Below are 25098 nucleotides of genomic sequence, written 5' to 3'. Positions count from 1 at the left end.
TCTACCAATCCAGTTACAATAACCATATTTGTTGTTAAGCTGTTGCTAAGAGATGATCGTATTTTCTGCAAACGAAGTGCCACAATGTAAACATCCAATTTTTACTTTTGCAAAATTTACAGACTGTAAAATTCTTGTGCCAAGGTAAATCAGCAATATATTAAAAGAGCCAACATTTTATAAGCAATAATATTATTAATTTGGTGTTTAAAGATTTCAAAAGAACATTAGAAATGTTATGTTTCTTGAACAATAACAATATTTGTTGTTAATCTGTTGCTAAGAGATGATCACATTTTCTGTAAACTAAGTGCCACAATGTAAACATCTGATTTTTACTATTGCAAAATTTACACACTGTAAATTTCTTGTCTAGGTAGATAAGCAGTATTTAAAAGACCTTTAGCTTCATCAGCAATAATATTATTGATTTGGTGCTAAAAGTTTTCAATAGATCAGTTGAAATCTTATGTTTCTTGAACAATAACAATATTTGTTGCTAAACTGTTGCTAAGAGATGATCGTATTTTCTGTAAACTAAGTGCCACAATGTAAACATCTGAGTTTTACTATGGCAAAAATTACACACTGTAAATTTCTTGTGTCTAAGTAGATAAGCAGTATTCAAATTAATAACAAATTATATAGTTTATAAAACATAAACTCTTTCGAAATAATGCTTACCTAATTAGATACAAGACATTTACCGTCGGAAAATTTCGCTAAAGTAAAAATCTGATGTTCACTTCGTGGCACTTGGTTACCAGTAAACAAACTCATCTCTTAGCAACAGATTAGCAACAAAAATAGTTATTGTTCAAAAACATAAAATTTGTTCTGCTCTTTTGAAATACTACTTATATTCCACTATTTATCAAGAATTGTGGAGCTGATGAATTTTGCAGAAAAGTGTTTTTTTGACTGTCATTAGTGGTAAATATATTGTAAAACACACATTCAACACAAAAGTAAAAATCTGATTCATTCTTCGTGGCAGTTCGTTACCAGTAGAAAACGCTCATCTCTTAACACCAAATTAATTATTCTGTGTTTTTTTTAGGTGTAGAGCAATAGGTGCCTTACATGCATTGCATGGAAGCATTGAAAATAGTGTTAACATTGGTGTTTATGCTATGACAAAGATGGAGTTTGTTTATTACAGGTTAGTACTGAAAGTGCTTAATTTCAACTCGATTTTATTTTGGGGTATCTGAGTAATAAAAACTCTACTCAAATGCACCCCAGATTTTTCAATTAAAAGTAAGTAAAATGATAAGATTATTTTGATTCCCCAATAAAATATCAGGCTGCAGTGATTTGATCTACCAATTAAACTATAATACGTAGCCAATAAGTCAAACATGACAAACTATGGCTCAGTTCAAAGGGTGTAAATAACAGTATTTTGTTTACTACTCCATTGCAGTGATGGAGAAAGACTTCATAACTGCATATTACATCAATAGGCAGGACAAATTCAGGGTATAAGGGATAATTCCTACTCACTTACACTTGGTGGATAACTCAACTCTGCTCCCTGACATTGTGGATCAACTTAAGAGAAGCGACTTCCTGAATTTGGACCAGGTTGCTTTTCTGTTCTCTGTTGCTGTTTCCTCTTTAGAGAGGCCAGCAGGACACCTTGTGTGTATTTATATTACTATTTGTTTGAGATTTTAGATTCAGAAGACTGCTTATAGCATCTAATAGCAGGTAAAAAAATTAATGAACTCAATCAAGAGGTGGAGTTTTTAATCATGACTTCACTTTAACAGACAAATAGCAGATTTTAGCATAATGCCAATTTACAATGCAGATATGATTTATCTATGCTTTTGTGTCTCAGTTAAATATTTCAGTAAAACTTTGTAAGACACACATACACAAGGATCCCCCCCCCCATTTCTCAAGGGAGAAATGGAGATCCAAAGCAACTTAACTTTCTTTAAATTAAAAAATAGTTACCCCATAAACCTAATGAGGCATTTTGCCAACACTGGAAAGAACTACTGATAATACATGGTCACTTATTTTTTAAACTCTTGTAGAGACATTTTGGCAGGCTCTTTTATAGTATTGTTTTAATCTAGTTTATACTTGTAATGCTGCATTTAAGCATTTCTATTTAGAAAGAATGATCACATAACTTGAGAAACAACCAAAATATGGTGCAAAAGTTTTGAAGCTGTGGCCAAAACATTTGCATACCTCTCCATTTGGTTAAATGTTCATGGTTAAGTTTCAAATAATTCCCATATGTTACATCAACCGGCTTCTGGCTAGATATAGTTACACATTTCTGAAACGGCAGAAATAATTTCCTTTAATGCTTCTTGGAACAAACCGGACAGAAAAAAAAAAAATCTCATCTTTTTAAACATTCACATGGTCCAGGTCAGTGGGAAGGGGGTCAGGAAGCTTATTGTAAGTGGAGTTTATCACCATCAATGCATGCTCTGCAATCATAAGAAATGTTTTAGGGTGAGTCAAGATATTCTGAGACTTAAGAGACCATTAGAACCCATGCATCCAGCTTTTCTTTTTCAATGTGGTGTTATCAAGACCACGACAAATATGGAATGTAAAACCTGCCGGAAACCACAGAAATTAATTCAGATGTGAACGGGTGATAAAGGTGTAAAATGTTTTGTACAAGTTTGCTTTAGCTACATTTTCACCTAAATTAAAACATGTTGCGTTTGTTCAAAAAGAAGATTTCAACAAGAGCTGCATCTTAGTGGACAGCTTTAGGCCAAGAAATAATTATATATAAAAATTAAACACATCCTTTCTATACCCAGGAGTTTCATATTCAGTTAAATAATTATTCATCAAAGAGCACACATACTTTTCAATCTTTTTATTGAATATTAAGGTAAATATTTCACATTAATACAGGCTACATAAAGTAGAGCCACTATACGACATGAAATTTACTCTCATTTTAACCCTTTTTAGTATGTAAACAATTATACATGTATTTACCACTCTAAAAGGTTCTGATTTCTCTTTACGTAATCATCATCATCATCATCATCTAGTTCTGGGCCAAGTTTAAATAGCTACTTCATGTTGAGCCCCCTGCAGCCCAAGAACGGTGTATGTGGGGTTTAAGTCAAAATCACTAAACTACGCAGAGAATAGATCCTGTTGAACAGGTGAACGCGCATGTTTGTGTTTGCGTCATCACGACAGTTATGACTGCCGTCGCCCGATTTCCTCTCTTCCATGTTTGAGATAGGCACATCAAAGAATGGCGTCGAGAGAACTTATTCTTCAACCCCTGCTCCGCACCTTCAGGCCTCTAAAGTTAACCATGTTGGGGCTTTTTTGTTTTTTCTTCGTCTCATTCCGTCTTATGGTATCACATGTTTGCACTGTGGGTCATGCTGTGTGCGTTTGTGTGGATGCCGCCTAGTTGACGTGGTTCAGGTGCACGTTGCCCACATGGGGGGCCCAGGTACCAGGCCAAACCTGAAGAAGAAAAAAAAGGACACTGTGTTTTAATTGCTGTAAACTTTAACCTGTAATGGTTGAATCGGCATCACAAACCTGCTGCTGTGGGTCAGAGCTGTCTGCATTGTTGGGGACCACTTTTATGATGGAATTCCATGCGGGGTCACCTGCGTGCAAACCATTGTACATTGGACCCCCCGGGCCTTCTGCCATGGGAGGGTGGGGGGTCAGCATGGTTCCTCCGTACAATGACACAGGCATCCCCTGAACAGATGAAACAGGTGATTGGTATAACACACAGGGAGAGGGGGGAGGGGGGAGTCAGAAAAAATGGGGCAAATTCTCAGTTGTGCACCACCTTTTGGAAGTCCATGTAACTGTTGGGCAAATGCTGAGGCTGGTGGTAGCTGTTAGCCGGGTTAGCAATCCCCGTGTCGTCCTGCTCCATGGGCTGGTGCTGGGAGAAGGCCGACTGCTCTGCCTGCAGCTGAGGATGCATCATGTGGCTGCTCATCAGCGGCTGGGACCAACCAGACATGGCTTCTGCACCAAAACACAAAGTTAGGCCATCTGTTTTGGTGGATAGCACCCATGCCACACTGAAGTCTGTGGTATGGGTTCACAGAATTCCAGGAGCAATTCTCACCCGAGGCGCTCCCGACTCCAAACGACCAAATGCCACCCTGTCCAACAGAAGCTGTGTAGCTGGTGGTGAGTAGAGGTGGGTTGACGGAACCCGTCTGCCGGATCCTGGCCAGCCGCTCCGTGCCGATGGGTTGCGGGACCTTCCTGTCCTGCTGAGAGGAACTGCCTGGTTTAGGCTGGGGAGGAGGAGCCACGGCTGAGGTGGACAGGGCAGACGAGGACACTGTTGGAGGAGGTGGGACCGGGGATTCACCTGGTAGAGGAAAGACAAGAGACAGCGACAACAGGTTTATATGTTAATGTATTTCTACAGGAGCACGGGGGAAACTGTCTGGTGACCGGATACAGCTCATTTTACAGCCTCAATTTGTTAATCACGGCCAGAAATAAAACCAAAAAAAATCTAATGTTTCATCAGAACACACCATGCACCCCTTGTTCAATGTCGTCACTTACAGAAGACGATTTAGAGGAATAGCTGTAAAAAGCTTCTAGAAACAAAATTTCCTCGGAGGCTTGACAGCTGTTTATTTAGGCTGCTACTTTTAAACACCAAGGAAAATGATAGCAACTGCAGAAAGCAGATCATAATATTAGCCTAAAGCTGCTCCGCAATATCCGTTTGAAGAGTCTAATTCAATCCGTTACAGCACAACTTAGACTAGGAAATGTTGGCCATCTTTTGGAAATCTCACGATTAAACGCTCCATAGTTACAACTTGTAACGTTACCCATCCTGATTGTACTAAAAGGTCACATGACTGAAGACGGATAAAAACATCAACTCTAATCAGTCTGTTTTTGCTTTGAAATGCTGCTCAACAGCAAAACTGTGTAACAGACTGCTCACTCTCTCACACACGCACAGGAAGACTGTAAAGGACTATGAAAGTAATGAGATGTGCTGCAATTATTTTTAGTTGGGTTTATTTGACACGGTTGCCATAAACTGAAGGATTTTTACTACACAGCAGGGCTGTTTAAAAAAAAAAAAAAAAAAAAAAACATTTTATTGTTAAGACCATTAAGTTTCCAAGTTAGTGAAAACGGCATAAAACTCTTCTTGAAGAGAGGTCAGAATCGGCAACGGTACCTTCTTCTACCTAAAGATAAAATGTTCAAAATGCTTGAAGCTTAATATTTAACCAGTTCTACGAGGACTCTACCTGATGTAGATGCGCTCCATGGGTGAGGGGAAAAGTGCTGTCGGCTGAACGAGGGCGTGCCAACCCCTGTGTGACCATGCAGATACACCGGGCTGCCAGAGATACTGGTGGCATAGCTGGTCAACGCTGCAGAGAAAAAAGCAATAATTAAAGCAAAACTGTTCCTCAGGTTATATTACTCATTAAATAAAAGAAGGACTCCTACCGATTGGGCTGTTGACCATCCTCTGAGAGGCTGACCGGTAGCCAGGGGCTTTGGAGCTCTCTGGAGGAGGCGGGGGCATCATGTTCTCCATCTGACCGATGTTCATGTAGGCTGGCGGGGCTGAATACGACTGCTCTGGAGGTGACCGGGCAGGCAGGTGGCACGCGCCCCACACCTGATTGTTTCCCACCTGCTGGTCATCCAAATATTAAACATCAACACCTTCACACCTGAATTTTTATCCAACTAATTTTTCTGTCCCCTTCAGCACTTGAAATATGACAGGGACAAAATGTATATTTGTACACAAGCAGTTCAAGAAAGTCAGAGGTGACGCTCGTAAAAAGCAACAATGAAATAAAATAAGTGGATTGTGAAATCACAAATAAGCTGTAAAATTCTTACAGGTGTTTTTTTCTTTGCATGGTGACAGTAAATATGTAAGCATTGGCTAATATATCCCAACTCCTGATGTCCATTGGGATGGACAGTCAACTTTGAAAAATAAATCCTACAAATTAATGATGGTATTTGAAGTTATTTTGAAAGTATTTTCTATCACTGCCAATAGTGACAGTGATTTATTATTCATTTTATCTAATTAAATTTATATTTTTGATGGAAAATAGACACTCCTTCCGTTCTCTAGTTCCAGAGCAATGCTCATCTTGTCTGATGCTTGAAGCTCACTAGTATCAAGTTAAGATTTAGGACTTCAATGTCATTTGTCAAAAATAAACTAGTCAGTAACAAGAATCATTCTAATCACAAAATCCCTATTTTCATTTAAACCCATAAATATATTATGTCCATTCCAGTGGACGTTGGGTCTGATGACTGTCAACATCTGTAAGATTAAAAACAAAAGATGCTATCTGTGGCTAATGCTAACAGTGTAGAGGACTTCCAACTCACCTGGTTGTTGTTATCGAAGATGGTGCTGAAATTGAAGAGACCTGCGGGACCGAAGTTGGCAGATATCTGCTGCGGCTTGCCTGTGCTGGCGATGTGCTGCATCTGGGATCCGTTCATTATCCCCAAATTAGCAGAGACCTGAAGGGAGCCGGGCGCTTGGCCTTGGGCCTGGGGTTGAGGGGGAAGGTTTGCAGGCTGGGACGTCTGGCTTTGGGATTGTTTTGGTAGCTCCTGCTGAGCGCTGAAGGGTACAAACACAGACTGCTGCTGCGACTGCTGCTGCTCAGGATGGGAGTAGTAAGGCCCCGGTGGCTGCATACGATGGGAGACTCTGGGTGCGGGAGCTGAGAAGTGGGGAACGGTGTTGTTTGGATGTGCAACATTGTGTGAGTGAGCCGGAGAGGTTCCTGGGGGAAGGCCGGAGCCGGGCTGCAAGTTGTGGAGCGCGGGATGAGCCTCTGTGGATGGTCCAGAGGAAGCAGGAGGTCGAGGTTCTGGCTTGGTGCCTAAAGCTAGAGCAGGGGAAGTGAAGCTCTCGCTGACGGATGCAGGCTGACTCTCGGGTGCAGACGGCTTGTCCTTTCCGGCTGGGGCGACAGGAGCAGCCTCCGTTTTGGTGGGCTGGATCGGAGGCTGGGAGATGGGTCCCACCTGCTGCTGGGGAGCGTTCGCTGTCGTTGTAGTGGACGTGGGATGTGCAGGAGAACCCGTTCCTCTTATGGCATTGCTGACGCCAGTGGCAGCCGAGTTAGACACAGGCGTGACGCCTGCCGGCTTGGGGTCGGGAGCAAACAGCTGCTTCCTGACTGATGACGGGGTGGGGATGCTCGGTTGGAGGTTGTAAGGAGGCGGATTTGGGGTGTGGGGTGAGGATGCGGATGTGTTGGGCACGCTGGTGGTCATGGTGTTGGTTGTCGTGACAGCAGTTCCTGAGCTGGCGGTGCTGTTGTGCTCGCCGTGGGCGGAGCTGGGCTTAGCTTGAGGGTTGTTGGCTCCTCCGTTGTGTTTCGGCGAGCCGTTAGCGCTGCCGGGACTCACAGGACGCACGGGGAAGGGACCCCAGGTGCTGGCCGCTGGAGAGAAGGTGCCCCCGAACTGCGCCATGGGCAAACGAGGGTGTCTGATCTGGTGCATGGTCTGAGCAGCCAGTAAAGCCAGCTGAGGGTGAGCGTACGCCAGGGGCAGAGACACCGGGAACGGCTGCCGGACGTTCGAGGGAAGCCCCTTCCCGATTTTCCCCCCGGGCTGAGAGGAGGACGAAGATGTGGATGACGAGGGTTGGAACGAGACCCCTGAAGAGGCGACCAATGAGCTGAGAGGCTTTGGGCCTGTAGCTGAGCCACTGGTCGTCCCCGTGGTGTTGGGGAAAGAGGCCGAGGCCGCCTTGGAGCCCGGAGCTCTGATGTGATTCCGGGGGATCAAATCCTCGAGCTCCTTGGCGGGGTCCTGGATCAGAGAGTTGATCAACTGGACCGCATACCGTGTCGACTCCGTGCCTCCTCTGAAACAAAACGCATTTCAATCAGAACTAGTTCCAATGTGTGAATTTTACACACACACACTTTACACAACTATGACCTTCCTTTTTCTTTTTTTGAAAACGTTGCTGCAAAATCAATAATTTTAGACCTCAGCAATCACAAAGAAAAAAACAAAACCCATCCTGGACGAACTGGTACAGTCCCAGTGCAACGTTTTAGTTCACCGTATTTGTAGTTTTTTGTTTCCATTGTCTCAACAGTGTGTAGCCTTGAATCCCAATCAAATCACTTAATTAAACTTTTTGATCCTTTAGTTCAAGTTTGACGTGAGCCTAGCAGATTGATCCACTTTCTTTATGTCACAGTTGCAGAGGAGTCCCACAGGGTGGTATTTTTTTTTTTTTTTACCTGATTGTGATCATTCTCTCTCCGTTTTTGTCCTTCTGTTTGTCCACATCTATGTGAGCGCCAGTCACGTCCTGGATGGCCGTGATGTTGCAGCCTCCCCGACCCATGATCCGGGACACAACTGAGGCTGGTACAGAGAGCTTCTTTGATCTAGAAAAGAAGTTGCTTCCAATCACATTGCATCTCGTAAGACAGTGAATACAGGCTGAAAACATGTAGCTGCACTTGAAATACAACAGAGATTTAGAGAAAAAAAAACAAACAAACAAAAACAAAACAACAACCTGAAAACTGACCTTCTGACCACCTCTTTCCAGCCTTCTTCTCTTTTCTGGCCTCTCTTCGGACTCGTGAGGCTTAGTTTACTGTTGGGGGAGGTCACCGGAAGAGCCATGGTCTTGAACGGGGAAGGCAGGGAGTTGGAGGAGGAGTCGCCGCTTGTATCTGGAGCTCTGTGACAAAAACAACGCTCACATTTAGTTTCCGTCAACAACGAAGCAATACGATGAAGACATGACCTGGTATGAGTGGCGGACGTAGAATGCTTAATAGTTTGTGACACCGAGAGGCGGAGCTTGAGTTAGGCTCACTTTTGCATTGGCTTTGAGATGGAAACTGTGACCTTATTGTCCACTTTGGGATCTGTTGGTGGCTGAGGACAGTGTCTCTTCTCTGGGCCAGGCATGAGAGCCTGCGATTGGGTTGCTCCTGAGGAGGGGGCTGAGGAGGAGGAAGAAGAGGAGGAAGAAGAGGAGGAGGAGGAGGCGGATGAGGTGAGGTCAGGGAGGTAGTTGAGCTCCTGACTCTTCCCCCCACTGCTGCTGCTCTCACTGGCGCAGTCGGTGCTGTCCAGGGGGTCTGAATCACTGTTGCCACCAGTCACTCCTCCGCCCCCACCCCGTGGCTCACCGTGGATCTTGTTCTTGTCAGCCTTGTGCTGTGCAAGTGCAACCTTTAAAACAAACCCGCAAGCGTTAAGATTTTATGCAGAAATCCATAGGCAAATATGTCACCGTAATAAAGGTGGGTTCAAATTTTAATCTGTTTTAATCTGACGACTGTTTTGTGGTGCAGGTAATTTACGCTTCTTTAGGACAACAGCCACATCAAGATCTGCGATTTGCATCATTAAGCTGGGCACAGTAACTACTTTTAATCATATTTTCAAATTCATTAGCATTGATTGATATTATTGAAAAAAAAAACAGGGGAGAAAATAGGAAAAACAATTCAGACAATAAAGAGTTTAATTCATAACAATAAATCAAGACCCATCAATATTCTTATTCACTTTCTTGTTTTATTCCCTTCTTGGTGTTTTATCCATTTTTAATCGGCACTGTTTTATTTTGTCTTTCGCTTCCTTGCAACTGTTCAGCACTTTGTACGGAAATGCTTCATAAATGAAGATATTATTATGTTAAGAATTTATTGTGATAAATGATTAACGGTACAATAAATGCCTGCCCCTATTGAATAAATGAGAATGCCACATAATATTTTGAATGAATCAATTCAAAAGAGAATCTCATTCCTAGATTACGCAAGTGATTTATTTCAAGGGTTCATTTTGTGTTAATATTAATTAATATGGATTACAGTTTATGAAACCCCACAATCCAGTTTCTCCAAAAATTAAAAAAAATATATATATATATATTCCATGCAATATTAAGCGTAATGTAAACTTTGCACTTTTTCCTTCCACTGAACTTTCACTTAATATACTCAGATGCAGCTGTGTTAGCAACAACCTTTTGTGGCTTAGAGGGTGTTAATGTTTGTCTACTAAAGTAATGTCAAATCAGCAATAGTTTATTAGCTTAACATTGCTGTTACAAATCCTGCAAAAAACTGTTTTTGATTTTTCATCACATGTGATCCACAATCATAAAGAAAGATACAGAAACAAAATCTAAATATCACTAAATATCGCTATATTGCATCTATAGTTTTTAAGTTTCAACCTATTTACTGAAATACTTTTTTTTGATTACATTTTTTCCCCAGAAATTAAAATATCAATTTCAATTTGATATTTCAATATTTTAAACTGAAGTGTCAATTTGAAATTGAATCCTTGAGCCATATGGCTGAAGGAAAAACCAGAGAAGTGCTCACCTGTGGATCTTGCAATATGATTGGTTCATTAGGTGCTGAATCCTTGGTCTTGTTCTTTTTGTTCTTCCGATTGGTGTTTGGGGTAGTGGCCACACTTGCTCGCTTCTTACCGAATGCTGTAGTGAAAGTGGTGGAGGTGGCAGATATGCCGATGGTGGTGGTGGTGGTCGCACTGGGAGGCTCGATGGGAACCTCTTTTTCTGAGACAACAGGGATCGAGGTTAGACGGAAACTAAATATCAACCAAGTGATCAACACCAACCCGATCCAGAAAGTCTCTTCTAGTGAAGCAACAAAGGTTACCTTCGGCTGAATCCTCTTTCTGCTCCTGCATCTCAGAGGACTCCTCCTTGGTTTTCTGCCCTTCCTCTTCCTCCTGCTTCCTCTTTTGCTCCTCCTTCTTCTTCTTGCGCTTCTCCTTCCTCTTCTCCCTCTTGGCAGCCAGCGCCTGCTTCTTGCTCTCCTCCCGAGACTGTTGGACACAACAGAGTTATTTAAAACCTGCTTCCTCCTGTTCCTTTATGGTTTTCTGGATGCTCAGAAATGACAAGACGGCGACGATAAGACTACCTTCTCCAAGTCCAATTCTTTTAGGAGGATGCTGGCGTTCTTGTTGGCCTCTGCCGCCTGCTGGTCTTTTGCTTTGACAATGGTTTCCATGCACTGGTGACACTTCTTCAACAGCTCCTGCAGGAGAAAACTCTGGTAAACAACTCTTTCCCGCTCATCACATCCAGCATGAAGATAAACTCTGAAATGTTTTCCCACTAGATCTTAAATTCCTGAAGCTTTCATGTTATCCTACTTCTGTTTCCACTGTGTGGACCAAAACCACGGCTGTTTATGTAAACAGACCAGAGGGTCAATCCAACAGCAGCGCCTATTCACCACTTTGGAAATGTAATAAAACCGAGTTGAAATACAGCCATCATCGTATATTCTGTTATGATCTGTATGATCTGTTGAGATCTAGTTTTAATAGCAGGAATATTTCTTCTTTGTTTTCAAATGCAGTTGTTAGATGTTGTTATAAAAAAGGATGAACTACCAGTTGCAACAGCAAGGTTCAGAATGCGGTAAAAAAAAGAAAAAAAAAAAGAAGTGAAATATGACCAAAACGACATTAATCTCTGACTGTTTCACACTGTTTATGATTCAAATGCTGAGTAAAATCAGTCCCCACTTTGTTCTAATGTGTACCTGTAATCGGTTTGAGGTATGTTCAGTTCCCCGAGGCTCAAAAAAAACAACAAAAAAACAAAGAAAAATTCACCTTTCAGCTACGACTTGTAATTATTTTCCAGTTATTCCATCGTGAAACAAAAATAAAACCACAGCACTCCAAATCAAAGAATGTCTGTATCGTTCATACAGACATTGTAACAAATACAGCCTGCTTCCATGTCTCTCAAAGGGCCATAAATCACACGCAGCAAGCATTACCTCCTTACTCTTCAACATAAAAAATGATCGGTTGCCACAAGTGAACGAGAGAGAAATGTTTCGCCATCACAAAAATCCCACACATAATTTATACTAGACATCAGAAGTATGATGTCCCTCCAAGTGTTATTTTGTACTATAATTGTCTACCATAATGGTCTGATTTTAAGGATTAAAATCACTTTCAAATTTAACGCTTTAAGACAATTGTGAAAGAAATTTAAGACCTGTAATATATGCGAGACTGATGTGAGTCCTTTTAATCTTTGTCCCCATTTGTCTTCATACCAACCTACATATCAAGGTTATAATTGCAGCTGCTAGTTAGCAGTAGCCTCAACCATATCAAATCGTCTTCCTCTCCAATGACTCAAACTTTTCCCTGACAGAAGTCCCACAAGAAAATAAAACCTACAAGATTAAATAGTCCTGTCACGACAAAATCTAAGACCGACGATTAACTTATTGCAATGACTTTAAGATGTTTTAAGACCTTAATTTTAGATACAGGAAATGAACAATTTTTAAGGATGCGCAGGCAATCTGTATTTGGTTCTTAGAAAAGTTTCCTCTGGCGGAAATAAAACTTTAATGTCCAAGAGGAACTCAACAGCTACCTTGTCAGCGATGGTGGCAATGTATCTCATGCACTCGATGTCGGATGGAAACTGGTTGACTTCCTTCACAAGATACTGCACCACCTTCACATGACCCTACAAATTGCAGGAAAGACTGTTACTGGAGGGTTTGTTAAAGTGACGCAGGATGCCACTGAATGTAGAATAAAGCTCGCACCTTGCGAAAAGCAGCCATGAGTGGGGTGATTTTACGGTTGTCCGCAGCGTCCACGTCGGCACTTGCATGCACAAGGAGCTGAACCACGTCAAAGTGACCACCGTTCGCTGCCAGCCAAAGGGGAGTGTTCCCTTTCTTGTTTCGCACATCAATATGAGCCCCCCTACAAACAGAGAGCAGTAAGTGTAATAATAATTAAAAAAATAAATAAAAAAAAGCTGCAGCACTGCCGCAGAGAAAGAAAAAATTATAGATACTTTTAAAAAGTACGTTGATGTGAGGAAGTCTTACCTGTTAATGAGCAGCTCACAGAACTTGTAGTGGCCTTTGTCGGCAGCGATGGTGAGGGCGGTGTCTCGGGAGGAAGGAACGGGAGGAGCGTTGACATCAGCACCTTTATCCAGCAGAACTCGGCCCACCTCGGCATAACCCCCAGAGGCTGCCTCCATCAATGGAGTGAGACCGGTCTGCGAGAACAAAGGATGGTCAATGGATGCAAACAAAAGTAGAGCCGAGACAATGATTTCATTCATTTAAAGAGATGGACGCCCAGCAAAAACAAAAAAAAACAAAAAGAGGATTAAACGACACTAATGTCCTGTACCTTAGCACGGTGCTCTACGTTGGCTTTGCGATCTAGCAGCAGACTGACGACCTCTGCTCGCCCCTGGAAGCAGGCCAAGGTCAGAGCGGTGTTTCTGTTGGTCTCGATCTGGGCGTTGATGTCCGAGCCCATATCCAACAAGAGCTTCACTGCCGGAACGTGGCCGTTCATCGCTGCCAGCATCAGGGGAGAGATCCCCAGCTTACTGCCAGTCCTGTGGAAAAAGGACAAACATTTACAGAATGGAACTTTTTCTACGAAAACATCAGTGTATGGTTGCGGTAGACAGTTTAAGAATGATCAGTATTTAAACATGAACTCTCCAAATATCACAGTGGATAAAAAGTGAAAAGAAGGTAAAAATCTTTTAAGAAGATGGGAATAAACTTCAGAAGTGCATACGCCGTTTTGTTTTTCCACTCACCTGGAGTTGATCTCAGCGCCAGCGTTGAGGAGAATCTTGATGATGTTGACGTAACCCCCTGAAGCAGCCAAGCTGAGAGGCGTGTAGTCGGAAACGTTGCGGTGTTCCTTGTTGGCTCCCCGCAGCAGCAGCAACTCCACAACCTGTTGAATAAAAAAAAAAAAAAAAAAAAAAAACTCAGTTATGGATTATAGCTGGAGGAAGAAAAACAATATGAACTTTAACGTCAATACGCTGTGAGCAGATCTTAAAGGCGGTTTTACCTCCTGTCGGCCCCCTGAACACGCCAAGGAGAGGGGGGTGTCTTTGGTTCTCTCTGACTGAGCCTCGATGTCTCCACCTTTGTCCAGGAGCACCTCGACCACTCCCACATGGCCAGCAGTGGCAGCCAGAATCAAAGGAGTAAAACCTGTGGAGCGCAGAATGAATGCGTTTATTTTCCAATTCATCTCCTCAGCAGAGATTCTCGCCCCCCTTTCTTTGTTCCTCTGCACCTTTTTTATCTCGGTGCTCAATGTTGGCTTGCCGTGCGATCAGGACTGACACGAGCTCCTCATGTCCTCCTGCACACGCCAGCGTCAGCGCTGTGTCGTGGTTGCTCTCCGTCTGTGAGGAGGACGCAGCAAATGTTTCGATAGGATAAATTACATTTCATGCATGTACATGTTAAAGTTCCCTTTGAAAAGCACGGCTCTGAGGCTTACGTGTGCGTCAATGTCAACTGAAGGGTAGAGGGGCAAGACGGATGGGGGAGAGGCGATGTTTGGGTTCGTCTGCGTGGGCGGCTGGGACAGGGGCGTGGGTGACGTTGTAGTGGTTAGCATGGGCACGCGGCTGCTCACAGCTGCGATACAGAAAGGGGGCGAAACATCCATATAATGCAGGTTTGGTCCAGTCGGAAACTGGAAAATTTAAGTTTTTCTGCCGTAAGCAAATGTCCTCACCTGCCATGATGTCATCCAGTGTGTCTGTGAGCGTCTGCGCAGGTGTAGCCACCATGAGCCCGTCTGGGGCTGGTTGAGGTATCATTCCCGGCCCCAAACCGGCCAGCTGTTGACCCTGACTTTGAGGTTGCTGCCCCAGCATCTGCTGGCCCAACATCTGCTGCCCCACCAGCACCCTCTGCAGCTCTGGGCTGGTGCTTCCTGGGTAGTCGGCGGGGTTGTAGTCTGGCAGCGGCTGGATGGGGACGAAGGCGGCCTGGAGGGGCGGAGGCGGCGGCTGGGGTTGGGTCTGGGGCGAGGGAGGAAGAGGAGGCTGCTGTGGCAGCTGAGGGCCATCCCGGTACAGGATTGTGCCGACCTGAGGGAGTTTGGGGTAGTCGTCCTCTTCTCCATCGGCGTCATCTTCTGAGCCCTCATCGTCATCGTCGTCCTCCTCATCCTGAAAGCACAGAGAAAGCACCTTAGAATAATTTAAAGTGGTATTAAGAGGAGAGACTCGCAGACAAATCGGTCGGCGGGTGGAATCCAACCAGCAGACGCAATGAGCACCTGCTTTGGGTGAAGTGATCAAGATTAACTTTTTTTTTTTAGGGGGATGTTTAAGATGAAGTCAGAGGAAGCACATAGACGTAATAAGTTACATAAGAGGTAATGAGCATTTTGTAAACGCACAGAAACGGCTGCAGTTCATTTGGGTTTGTGAGAAACGGACATCCCAGACCACTCAGGTGTTCTGGTTCTGGTTTACTCTCCATCAGAACCAGAACTGAACATGGAGAAGTCGCAGTTTTTCACACACCACAAATCTGGAATGAACTTCCAGAAAACTGCAAAAATGTTGCCTCACCAGCAGCTCTGGGCTCGAGCTTCCCTGTTAGTTGGCAGCGACTGGATGGGGCCGGCCCCGGCTATGTAACCGGTTTCATAAACGGTTCTTGTGTTATGTTTTCATGGTGTAAAGCACTTTTAACTGTTTTGTTGCGAAAATGTGCTATACAAATAAATGTGACTAGATATGTGTGTGTGTGTGTGTGTGTGTGTGTGTGTGTGTGTGTGTGTGCTCTGCTCTGCTATGAGCCTTTAGCCTGGGTTCGTCTTGGAACATGTATAGATCAGAGGTGTGGGAAGCCTATCGGAAATCTCAGTCAACATTGTGTTAAATACAGACGCAGAAACGGCTATTTTGTGATGCTGTCCATGATAATCGATGTAGAATGGCTTGATCCATTTTAAAACGTCTAATTTTGGCTTTGTTTACATCAACTGCTCGCTTGCACACGACCTTTGCTGCCAATGCAAGTAATTGATAACAGCCCCAAGGCATGAAGGCAGGAACATTGTATTTTCAATGTGTTTTATACCAACTCTTGTGTCACAGCTTTTAAAGAGAAACTGGAGTCAGTTAAAGTTTCTGTGCATAAAAGGAGACACCCTGATTGGCCCGGTTTTTAGGTTGTGGCAAAGTGAATGAGAATTTTACCTCTTCCCCCTCCTCCCCTGGCGGCTGCTCCTGCTCCCCCTCTTTGTTGGCCTCCTCGTCGGTGTCGGAGCCAACTGGTAGCTGACCACCTGTTGGGGTAGGAAGGGGCCCCGGAGCAGTAGGCATACACCCAGGCCCCGGGCCCGGACCCTGATTCTGTCCTGCCTCCTGGTCTTCTTTTAAGCCCTTTGCCTCCATGTACTCTTTGGTGAACTGTTGCTGTGTTTTTAGCTGCAGCTGACGCTCCACCTTCTGAAGCTCCTTCAAGATCTTCTTCTTCTTCTGCACCTGAGTACAAAACAGCCACGTCAATAATTGACAGGCTTTCTTTTGACGGCTTCACTTAAGATTAATGACAGTTTTAGCCGGGACTGTACCTGTTCCTCTCTGCTTTTCTTCAGCTCCTCAATCTTGTCTTTGGTGAGCGGCTCGCCCTGAATGAGCTCCAGCGACTGGAGCTGAGCTTTCTCGATGGCGCTTATTCTCTGGCCCAGTTCGTTCAGCTTTCCCTCCGTCTCCTCCACTATGCATTCCAACGGCGGACACAAGTGGAACGGCGGCAAGGGCTCTGCTTCAGGACCACGACCGACTGCAGTGGGGACGCCGGGCTGAAGGGCTGCTTGTCTCTGTTTGGACACCGCTGATTTGAAAAACAGAACAACAGAGATCAAGATTAAAATTACGAAGAAGGGTAAAAGTGAACGAGCACAGCTTAATAAAACCCAGGATTTTCAGCCAACAATTTTCAAACTTTACAGGACTCTATTATTCAAATATCTCAGATTGGTTTTAAGATGCAACATTTCTTTGTTTTTTTTATTGTATGGTGTTTAGTATGATACACTCTTAGCTTCAAAAAAGTACTGTAAATGTTTTTTTATGCAAAACTTCATGAGATATGAAGCTGCACTCATTACATCTAAATGGATTGGGACACATCATTGTGTTTACAGTCAGGTGTTTATGGCTGGTTTATGGAAAGCAGTTCCACTTAAGTAAATATTATTACTAATGAATAACTAATACTCAAATGTCGGCATGACAAAAACAACAGAATAGTCAAGATGGCGTTTCATTTGGTGACAGTTTTTGTAAAGCTTCTTCGCTTATTTCAGGGACTTATTTTTTATTTTTTTTTAATTTCAGGCTCTTTAAATTTTATGTTCTTCCAAGAGAAATCCTTTCCTCTGTGAGGCGAGTCGGATTCTCTGAAGAACTTTTTCTTAAAGTATCAGATTTTAGCAGCTTCTCTCCCACAAAAATACAACCAAACAAAAAAACAGATGCTCTTATCATCAGACATCTTAAATCGGTTTAAAAAATGAGAAGAAGTCGGCCAAAAATGTCCTTTCTTTCCAATAAAAGTAAATCTTCTATACATTTTGTTTTTATTTCATGTTGACTTCTATTTATTCATCTTGTATTAATAACCATATTTTATTTAGAATGAAACAGCTCTCCATAGGCGTTATGTATTTTATTGATTTTTAAAAAAGTTTTTCTACTATCTCAGTAAGCTTATAGGGTCTTATAAAATTAAACTGAGTTATTAAATTAATTTGAACATTTTAAGGTGCATCATCTCAAGTTTGTCTTCTTGTGATTACTATGCATCTCAAACTGTCAAAACATTAATATGTACACGATATGATGCTGGTTAAAGAACATTTATCTCAATAAAAAGAGATTCGAACTCAACTGCTTGGTTTTGTTTATTAATTCATTGAAAAAATGATTGTGTTTTTGTAATATTAATATTGAGAAAATAATATTAATATTGAGGAAAAATCTCTTCAAAATGAATCAGAGCAGGCAGAGCCATTCCATAAACCTCTTAAAGCATCGTTTACCTTTGCTCGAGACGGGTGGGGGCGTAGCAATGTTTGATGGGGCTCTGTCGGGTTCTTGAGGGGGCACGACCATAGCGAGAGCTTGGAATGGGACACGAGGAACCTGATGGGACAAAATTATGTCACATTTAGATAGAGGAACACGACTGTGTCTAAAAAGAAGCAAAACATTTTTTTTTTTTTTTATGCAAAACTTCATAAGATATGAAGCTGTTTATACCTGAGAAGCATCTTGTGATGGGGGCGTGAGCTGGGAGAGATCCGGCGCTGGGACAGACAGAATGTTGTTGGGGTAGTCCAACAGGTAGGACACCACGTTAGTGTGGCCACCTTTAGCAGCTTCTATCAACATGGTTGAGCCATCCTAGAGGCAAACAACATTAACATTAAGAGGTTGTTATTACACTTGGAATCAGAGGAGCAGAGCGAGCCTCGATAAACTACATGTTTAGGAACGAGAGCCTCACTTTGAGCCTGTGTGTGGGATCGGCTCCGTGCGCCAGCAGCAACTCCACCACAGCCAGATGGCCCCCAGCACAGGCCAGGGACACCACGGTGTGATCGTTGTTGGCAGTAGCTCTGTTCACATTAGCACCTGAACAGGAGAAAAAAGAAAAACAACACAGAATTTATTGGGAAGCCTGGGACTTCTTACACTAAAAATTCAAGAAACACAGTAAATCTGACCAGCGGATAAAAAAACACACCTTTGCTGATAAGAAACTGCACTGTGCACAGATGTCCTGCCCTCGCCGCCTTCATCAGAGGTGTCCGCCCCCCTTCAGACTCGTGTTCCTGAGGATCAGAGGAATTATTTCAGGTTTGAGGGTGCCTTTACAAAGTAAGGTTTGTTCTTTTCAACTGCACTTGTAGTTTTAAAATCCCAGGATCCCTAAATAACATCATTAAGACTGAATAGGAGTATTGTGAGCGTACCAAATTGGCTCCAGCCTGAAGCAACACATCTGCCACATCAGTGTGTCCATTCTCGCACGCGTACGTCAATGCCGTGTCTCCTGTTGCTGTTGTGGCGTGAACGTTCGCTCCTTAATGGCCGACAAACAAGACGTATTTGTAATTAAAGAGGTGCAAGAGTTGGATTCTTAAAGCAAGACACAAGTTCGTGGCATACGTTTTCTCTAGAGAACGTTATTGCTCTAGCTTTTTATTGCTCACCGGCAGCCAGCAGGTATTTCACCAGCTCCAGATGGCCCTCCTGCGCAGCCTCCATTAGAGGAGTGGAGCAGCCCAGCTCAATGTCGGCTCCTGCTTTGATAAGGAAGTCGGCCACTTCCAGAAAGCCTCCGCAGCAGGCCAGAGTCAGCGCCGTCTCCTGGGTCTCCTCCGTCTGGGCATTGATGTTAGCACCTGGAAAACATGTGGAAATGGTTGTTTAAAGCTGGGTCTTGAACGATAAATCGGATTAATTGATTATTGAAATGATCAACTAATTTAGTGACCAATTAATCATTAGCTAGAGTATACAGACTCAAAAAAAGGACATTTGGTGTCAATTTTGGATGCCTTTAATAACTATTTCTGTATTGTAATTAAGCCAAAACTATACAAAAAAAAATATATTCTCTTTTTTTTTACCCAAAACTCCTCAAGCACTCGGTTCAGATTTACCAAAGGAATGCTACGTTAACGTGTTTGTTTTAGGTCTTAAAATGTTTATTTTCTTATTTAAAAAAGGAATTTAATAATTTATCTGCATTTTTTATGTATTTCTAACATTGTATAAAAAAGGCATAGGTGGTTAAACGAAAAGTCTGATAAATGTGCCACTTTTTAATCCAATTAATGGTCAGAATAATCGATCACTAGAACAATCCCTAATATCAATCAATCAATTTTATTTATAAAGCGCAGCTCAAAGTGCTCAACAATTACCCATCCCACATGGAAAAACACACAACTGCATGGAAGATGCACAAACTACATATAAACAATCCGGCCCTCTTTCTTTAGAATTCATCACTGATCTGATTTTCTGTTTCAAAGTATAACACCTGCCTAATATGACACAAAGTGGGGCCTGGATGTCAAAGCTCCATTAAACAGATATTAGAGGAAGTGTCCCACCTTGAGCCAGCAGCAGTGCTACCATCTCCTCATGGCCTTCTCTTGCTGCCTCCATCAGGGGAGTGTAGCCCTCATCATTCACCTGGAGACAAGCCGAGGATGAGGATGGACATCATGATTGTACGGATTTTGAAACTGGCAGTAAGATGAAATACTCCACACTCCAAAATAAGATGCAATTCTTCCATCAATTTCAGAGATTCTCACTCGCATTATTTTTTAGATAATTTTTTTTTGTTCAACTCTAGTACCAGGTTATTTAATCATAAATACATTTAAAAAATCCAACTTATGTAAGGAGTTGCACCATCAAAGAATTAAAATGTACAACTTTTTTTTTAGAATTTCCTTGTACCTCCTCCAGGTTGGCGCCTCGTTCTATGAGCAGCGCTGCGAGCTCCACGTGTCCTCCACAAGCCGCGAGGGTGAGAGGTGACTCGAAGGAGTCAGCTGGCATGTTGACCTGCGCACCGCTGTCCAACAGCAGCCGCGCCACCTCCACATGGCCGTCCTGGGACAGCGAGACACAGAGGATGTAGAGATAAGCACCTGAATAAATATGTACGAGCATGTTCCAGTTCGGCTGAATCTGGCCAATTTCCACGGCGAAAATGTCACTGTGGACGTTTGAAACAGGGTTAGATAACCTAAATTACAGTTTCTGTTTAGTTTTATTATTTGTGTTGTTGCAGCTACGAAAACATGGCAGATGCTGTCAACGTTTTAAATATTCGATTTTATTATGGTGTCCAATTCTATTAGAAAGAAAAAAAAATGTTTCCAAGTCAAAATAATGACCTTTTAAGACTATATACATTTAATTTAAAGAGCTGGTTGACTACATATTTGCCGTTGCAGCTAAATTTAAAGTACATGTTGAGGATTTTGACTTCTGCTGCTGGATTTTCTGGACTGACCACTACAGGACTTTTGCTGTTCCTTCGCATCCTTCTTGACTAGTAACAGCCTTGACAAATCTCCTGATGGGCCAGTGAGCGCTCGGAAGTGATGGGTCAATGATTAGCGCAACAGAGTCCACAGTGATGTTCTTCGACGATGTTTGCCACTTCGGACGGGTCTGGAGGTTCGGCAAATAGTTTGTGGTGAATTGGATAACAATATACATTCATTATACACTGAGCTTTATGTTTGAAAATCCTGCATGCACATTAGGAGGTAGTTGTGGTAGAAGCAATAACATAAACTGAAGCTTGAGACATTTTAAATTCTGGATTTAGATTCATTAACAGCTTTTAAAGACCCGACAGAATCACTGAATAAAACTCAATGAAAAAAAATAGTAAACAACGTTTTACTAAACATTTAACCCGTTTTAGTGTCTGGTTGAGGTTTGGGTCAGATGCTCACCATGCAAGCCTCCATGAGCGCCGTGTGCATCTCGTCTGTTTTATGCTCCTGGTCTGCTCCAGCCTCCAAAAGAAAGCGAACCATGTCCAGGTGACCTGGAATTTAAAACAAAGTCATCAATTCAAAGCATTAGGTAGCAAAGTTTTCCAAGCAGTGACTAACAGGACGCTCATTAACGATACAGAGACATATTTGGGTCCTGACCTTTGTAGCAGGCGAGTGTGAGAGCACTCTCCTTGAACTCGTTGGAGTGTGTGTTGATGCCGGCGCCATACTCCAGGAGCACCCTGGCCACCTCCACGTGGCCCGCGCTGGCTGCCTCCATGAGAGGCGTGTGTCCGTTCTCGTTGTGGTCCTCGATGTTCGCATCCTCTTTCAGCAGCACCTTCACCACGTCCACGAAGCCACCGGCGCACGCGTACGTCAACGCTGTGTTGCCTGGAAGCCAAAAACAGCGTGAATCCTCAAGAAAAATGGGAACTAAAGCTTTTCTTGGGAGGGATGGGGGGGTCAGACAGTTTTACCTGTGGAGGACTGAGCGTTCACATCTGCCCCGTGGACCAAAAGCAGTTTGACGATGTCCACGTAACCTCCGCTGGCAGCAGCCATCAACGGTGTTATGTCCCCCTTGATGCCCCGGTCCTCTACGTTGGCGTGCATTGCCAATAAGACCTGTCGACAAAACGTGAAATCATGAGGTGAAGAAACTGACTGAAGGCTGTCGGAGACACAAAACCCGTTTCATACCTGCGCGAGTTCGTAGTAGCCAGCCGAGCAGGCGAGGCACAGGAGGCTCTCCCCCTCTTCCGTGTGCTCGTTGACGCTTCGTCCCTCGTCCAACAACTTGCGCACAGCGTTGACGTCCCCATCTGAACACGCTTCTGCTAAACTACGGCTGAAAATAACCAGACTGCTACAATTACTGCCACGGTGACAGGTGGACACACATACGCCTCAAAGAAAAGAAAAGAAAAAAAAAACAACAAAAAAAAAAACACCTGCATTTGAAGTGTACGGTCTGTGAAAAAAATGGCCGAGATACATACTTGTCGGCTTGGCCGGCGTTGAGTGTGTTTTCAGCTCTCATTCGGGTCAGGGCGGCGGCTGCCTCGTCCAGCGCACAGCTCACGGACGATGTTAGTCGCCTTAGCACCTCGGGGTCTGCAAAAGCTTTACCATCGGCAGTGGACAGTTTACCGATGCCTGCCGAACACCAAGAAGGCAGAGGTGCATAGGGCAATGCAAACCACAGGGGGAGCAGAACCACACCAGACCAGATGAAGAAGCAAGTCCAGTCCAGCCAATCCAATCCAGAGTTAGTAGCAGCATACACAAACAAGATGGAGAGAAACCCACACACAGAAAACACAAACAAGCACTTGTTAATTTGGCTCAACATATCCTGTCACTACTTTCAATGCAGCATCATGTATGAATACTTTTTTCCCCCCACAATCTAAAGCATAAACAATCTTCATTTACAGACAACTGTGTAATGAGCTTAAAAATGTGCCAAAACTACAAGGAAGGCAGTGAAGGAAGAAGGTGGGCAGTTTTTTTTTTTTTTAATCATTTCTTTTTCTCAAAAACTCAGATTAAAGCCATTAATGGTTGAAGAGAAAAAAACATCTTGTGTATGAATTTTAGATGGATGAGAGGGAGAACGTAAGGGGGGGAAAAAGGAGGAACTAGAAGTGAAGGTAAAAAGTCAAAGGAATATTAAGAATTCAAATTACCATGAGACAAAAATGCGCTTGTGACTGTTTGTTATGAAAAGATGGAAAAAGCCAAAGAGGGAGAATAAGAGGCAAAAACAAGCAAAAACACAAGAGAACAGAACTAATTTGATAACTAAAAAAAAAAAAAAAAAAAAAAGTCTCTTTCTCTTTGACAATGACATGTTTGAGTTTAGGTATAACAGGCAAGTTTTACAATGAAAAGAAAATGTATTTCTCATAAGAAGCATCTTCATTTGTCGATCGGATCTGAGCTTTCCGTCCTGGAAGTTGAAAACACGGCAGGACAATATCTGGGAAATTGATCGTTATCGCAATAACTGTGTGTGCAAGACGCATAACATAAGGAACTGCTAGGACTGCAATAAATATTAGCTAATTAAGCATCATGCATTCAGGCTCTCTGCCAGTAGTTTATTTGATTACATTTAATGTTCATTGCATCATAATTGGATTTTTTTTTTTTTTTTTGCAAAGAAGTGATAGGTGGTAAAGTAATTATGAACCAACACCAAGTTGTTTCAATACCAAAATGACTGTCTACCATGGAGCGAATGCTAAAATATGTTAGTGGAATTTTATCATTTGTTTACTCATGACAAATTGAGCCATGATTGCAACATTCACCGATGTTGTTGCATATTGGATCCTTACCTGAAAACCTAGCCCCGGTTTGAAGTGTTTGTGACTAAAAGCAGAGTTTGTATAGTTCTGAACTCAAGACTTTCCCAGCAGCAAAAGGGAAGCATCTCCTGGTAATTATAGTAATTAGAGAATTGTTTCTATGAAAAGCTCCGATGAAAACTTACATTTGATTTCGTTTCTTTTTATTCCCAACTACCTGTAACTAGGCTTGTAAAAGTGTATACATTAATATTACAAAGCTAAGTTTTTTGTATAAAAAAAAAAAAGATGAGACCATGATAAATCATTTACAAGCATTTTTCCAAGGTAATTTTGTTTAACACATTTGTTAAATATATACCATTAAAAAATGGTAATCCTTTGACAAAAAACCCTTCGATGCGAGAACACTCTTCTTGAATACATAACTATCAATTATAGCGAAACTGACTGCCAGAAAAGATTTCACCAGTTTGACCAGAATATTCCAGACACATTCTCAGTCTGTAGAAAAGTAAAACGGTATCAAAATTATCTCATTGTGCATATGGGAATCAGTCTGAAAAATCCACAGCATTACATTTATGCTATGGCACAGGGAAGACAGTCACTTTTAATTTGATAAAAAAAAATATAGGACATTAGTGACACTTCAGAAACTGGAGGTTTCCACAAAATGATGTTAAAGACAACACTAAAACTTGTTAGGGAGGCTGCCAAGTAAACATGACTGAATGAGCAGGGCTGTAGACGGACATTTCCTTTCAACTTTGGCTTAAATTTTCCAACACCTTGTGGGAATCTGTGTTATAGACTGAAGAAACCAAATTTAAACTTTTGGCCCATTATTTCCCAATCCAAGTTTGAAACACGGACACACGGACACACACACACACACACACACACAAAAAAATCACCATTTTAAATTACCATGAGAGCATCACACTTACAGTGAAACATAACTGTAGCAGAATGGTTAGTTTTCTTCAGATGGAACTGTAGATTTTTGTCTGGGTAGATGAAATCATCATCAGCTAAAGTACCAGGTCATTTTGACAAAACCTTTAAATGTCTGCTATGAAAAAACAATAACTCCATTGGACAAAAGCTTTGGAAAGGTTAAGCCAGAGTTTAGACCAAATTGGACAGAAAAAAAGTGTAGAAACACCCAAGATGGGCTGTATCTTCATATTTGGGAAGGTAGAGAGGGCAATTGATGTCAAAATGTGGAATTTTGAGACTGAATGCTGAAATTCAAAGGTTCTTCAATAAGGTGTAAAATTTAACGGTGTGCAACTGGCTGACTGAATGTTTCAAAATTCCCAGAGGTTAGTTTTTCCCCCCCCTC

The 25098-nt window shown here is 42.6% G+C and overlaps 1 protein-coding gene and 1 long non-coding RNA gene across 11 annotated transcripts in view; both read right to left on the bottom strand.

Annotated features, from left to right (window-relative positions):
• Window positions 1-785, bottom strand: part of LOC106961779 (uncharacterized) — a 9506-nt gene extending 8721 nt beyond the window's left edge. The window contains exon 1 of the long non-coding RNA XR_001427839.1: window positions 685-785. This is a non-coding gene — a long non-coding RNA (uncharacterized LOC106961779). The remainder of the gene's footprint in view (window positions 1-684) is intronic.
• A 2060-nt stretch (window positions 786-2845) lies between these two features.
• Window positions 2846-25098, bottom strand: part of ankhd1 (ankyrin repeat and KH domain containing 1) — a 34759-nt gene continuing 12506 nt past the window's right edge. Inside the window, exons 3-40 of one of the 10 annotated variants that reach the window (XM_015055782.1) lie at window positions 22437-22593; window positions 22138-22300; window positions 21915-22062; window positions 21595-21828; window positions 21391-21485; window positions 20378-20539; window positions 20023-20104; window positions 19114-19305; window positions 18874-18983; window positions 18645-18732; window positions 18405-18532; window positions 18158-18301; window positions 17938-18040; window positions 16465-16727; window positions 16088-16375; window positions 14608-15046; window positions 14368-14507; window positions 14158-14269; window positions 13927-14072; window positions 13664-13806; window positions 13240-13453; window positions 12927-13102; window positions 12636-12798; window positions 12458-12553; window positions 10968-11084; window positions 10701-10869; window positions 10398-10597; window positions 9108-9228; window positions 8867-8996; window positions 8573-8728; window positions 8277-8426; window positions 6388-7888; window positions 5473-5665; window positions 5268-5393; window positions 4103-4354; window positions 3815-3999; window positions 3553-3720; window positions 2846-3474 (exon numbers count right to left, since the gene is read on the bottom strand). In XM_015055782.1, coding sequence (XP_014911268.1) covers window positions 3415-3474; window positions 3553-3720; window positions 3815-3999; window positions 4103-4354; window positions 5268-5393; window positions 5473-5665; window positions 6388-7888; window positions 8277-8426; window positions 8573-8728; window positions 8867-8996; window positions 9108-9228; window positions 10398-10597; window positions 10701-10869; window positions 10968-11084; window positions 12458-12553; window positions 12636-12798; window positions 12927-13102; window positions 13240-13453; window positions 13664-13806; window positions 13927-14072; window positions 14158-14269; window positions 14368-14507; window positions 14608-15046; window positions 16088-16375; window positions 16465-16727; window positions 17938-18040; window positions 18158-18301; window positions 18405-18532; window positions 18645-18732; window positions 18874-18983; window positions 19114-19305; window positions 20023-20104; window positions 20378-20539; window positions 21391-21485; window positions 21595-21828; window positions 21915-22062; window positions 22138-22300; window positions 22437-22593 — 7514 coding nt within the window. In that variant the 3' untranslated portion in view covers window positions 2846-3414. Of the gene's footprint in view, window positions 3475-3552; window positions 3721-3814; window positions 4000-4102; window positions 4355-5267; window positions 5394-5472; window positions 5666-6387; window positions 7889-8276; window positions 8427-8572; window positions 8729-8866; window positions 9229-10397; window positions 10598-10700; window positions 10870-10967; window positions 11085-12457; window positions 12554-12635; window positions 12799-12926; window positions 13103-13239; window positions 13454-13663; window positions 13807-13926; window positions 14073-14157; window positions 14270-14367; window positions 14508-14607; window positions 15047-16087; window positions 16376-16464; window positions 16728-17937; window positions 18041-18157; window positions 18302-18404; window positions 18533-18644; window positions 18733-18873; window positions 18984-19113; window positions 19306-20022; window positions 20105-20377; window positions 20540-21390; window positions 21486-21594; window positions 21829-21914; window positions 22063-22137; window positions 22301-22436; window positions 22594-25098 lie in introns of all 10 variants that reach the window. The other 9 variants (XM_015055773.1, XM_015055774.1, XM_015055776.1 and 6 more) reach the window with 9 other exon arrangements.

The sequence above is a fragment of the Poecilia latipinna genome, unplaced genomic scaffold, assembly GCF_001443285.1.
Source record: "Poecilia latipinna isolate Pla-1442-1.1 unplaced genomic scaffold, P_latipinna-1.0 Scaffold1335, whole genome shotgun sequence".
Classification (NCBI taxonomy): domain Eukaryota; kingdom Metazoa; phylum Chordata; class Actinopteri; order Cyprinodontiformes; family Poeciliidae; genus Poecilia; species Poecilia latipinna.
This window is presented reverse-complemented; position numbering and strand designations above follow the sequence as displayed.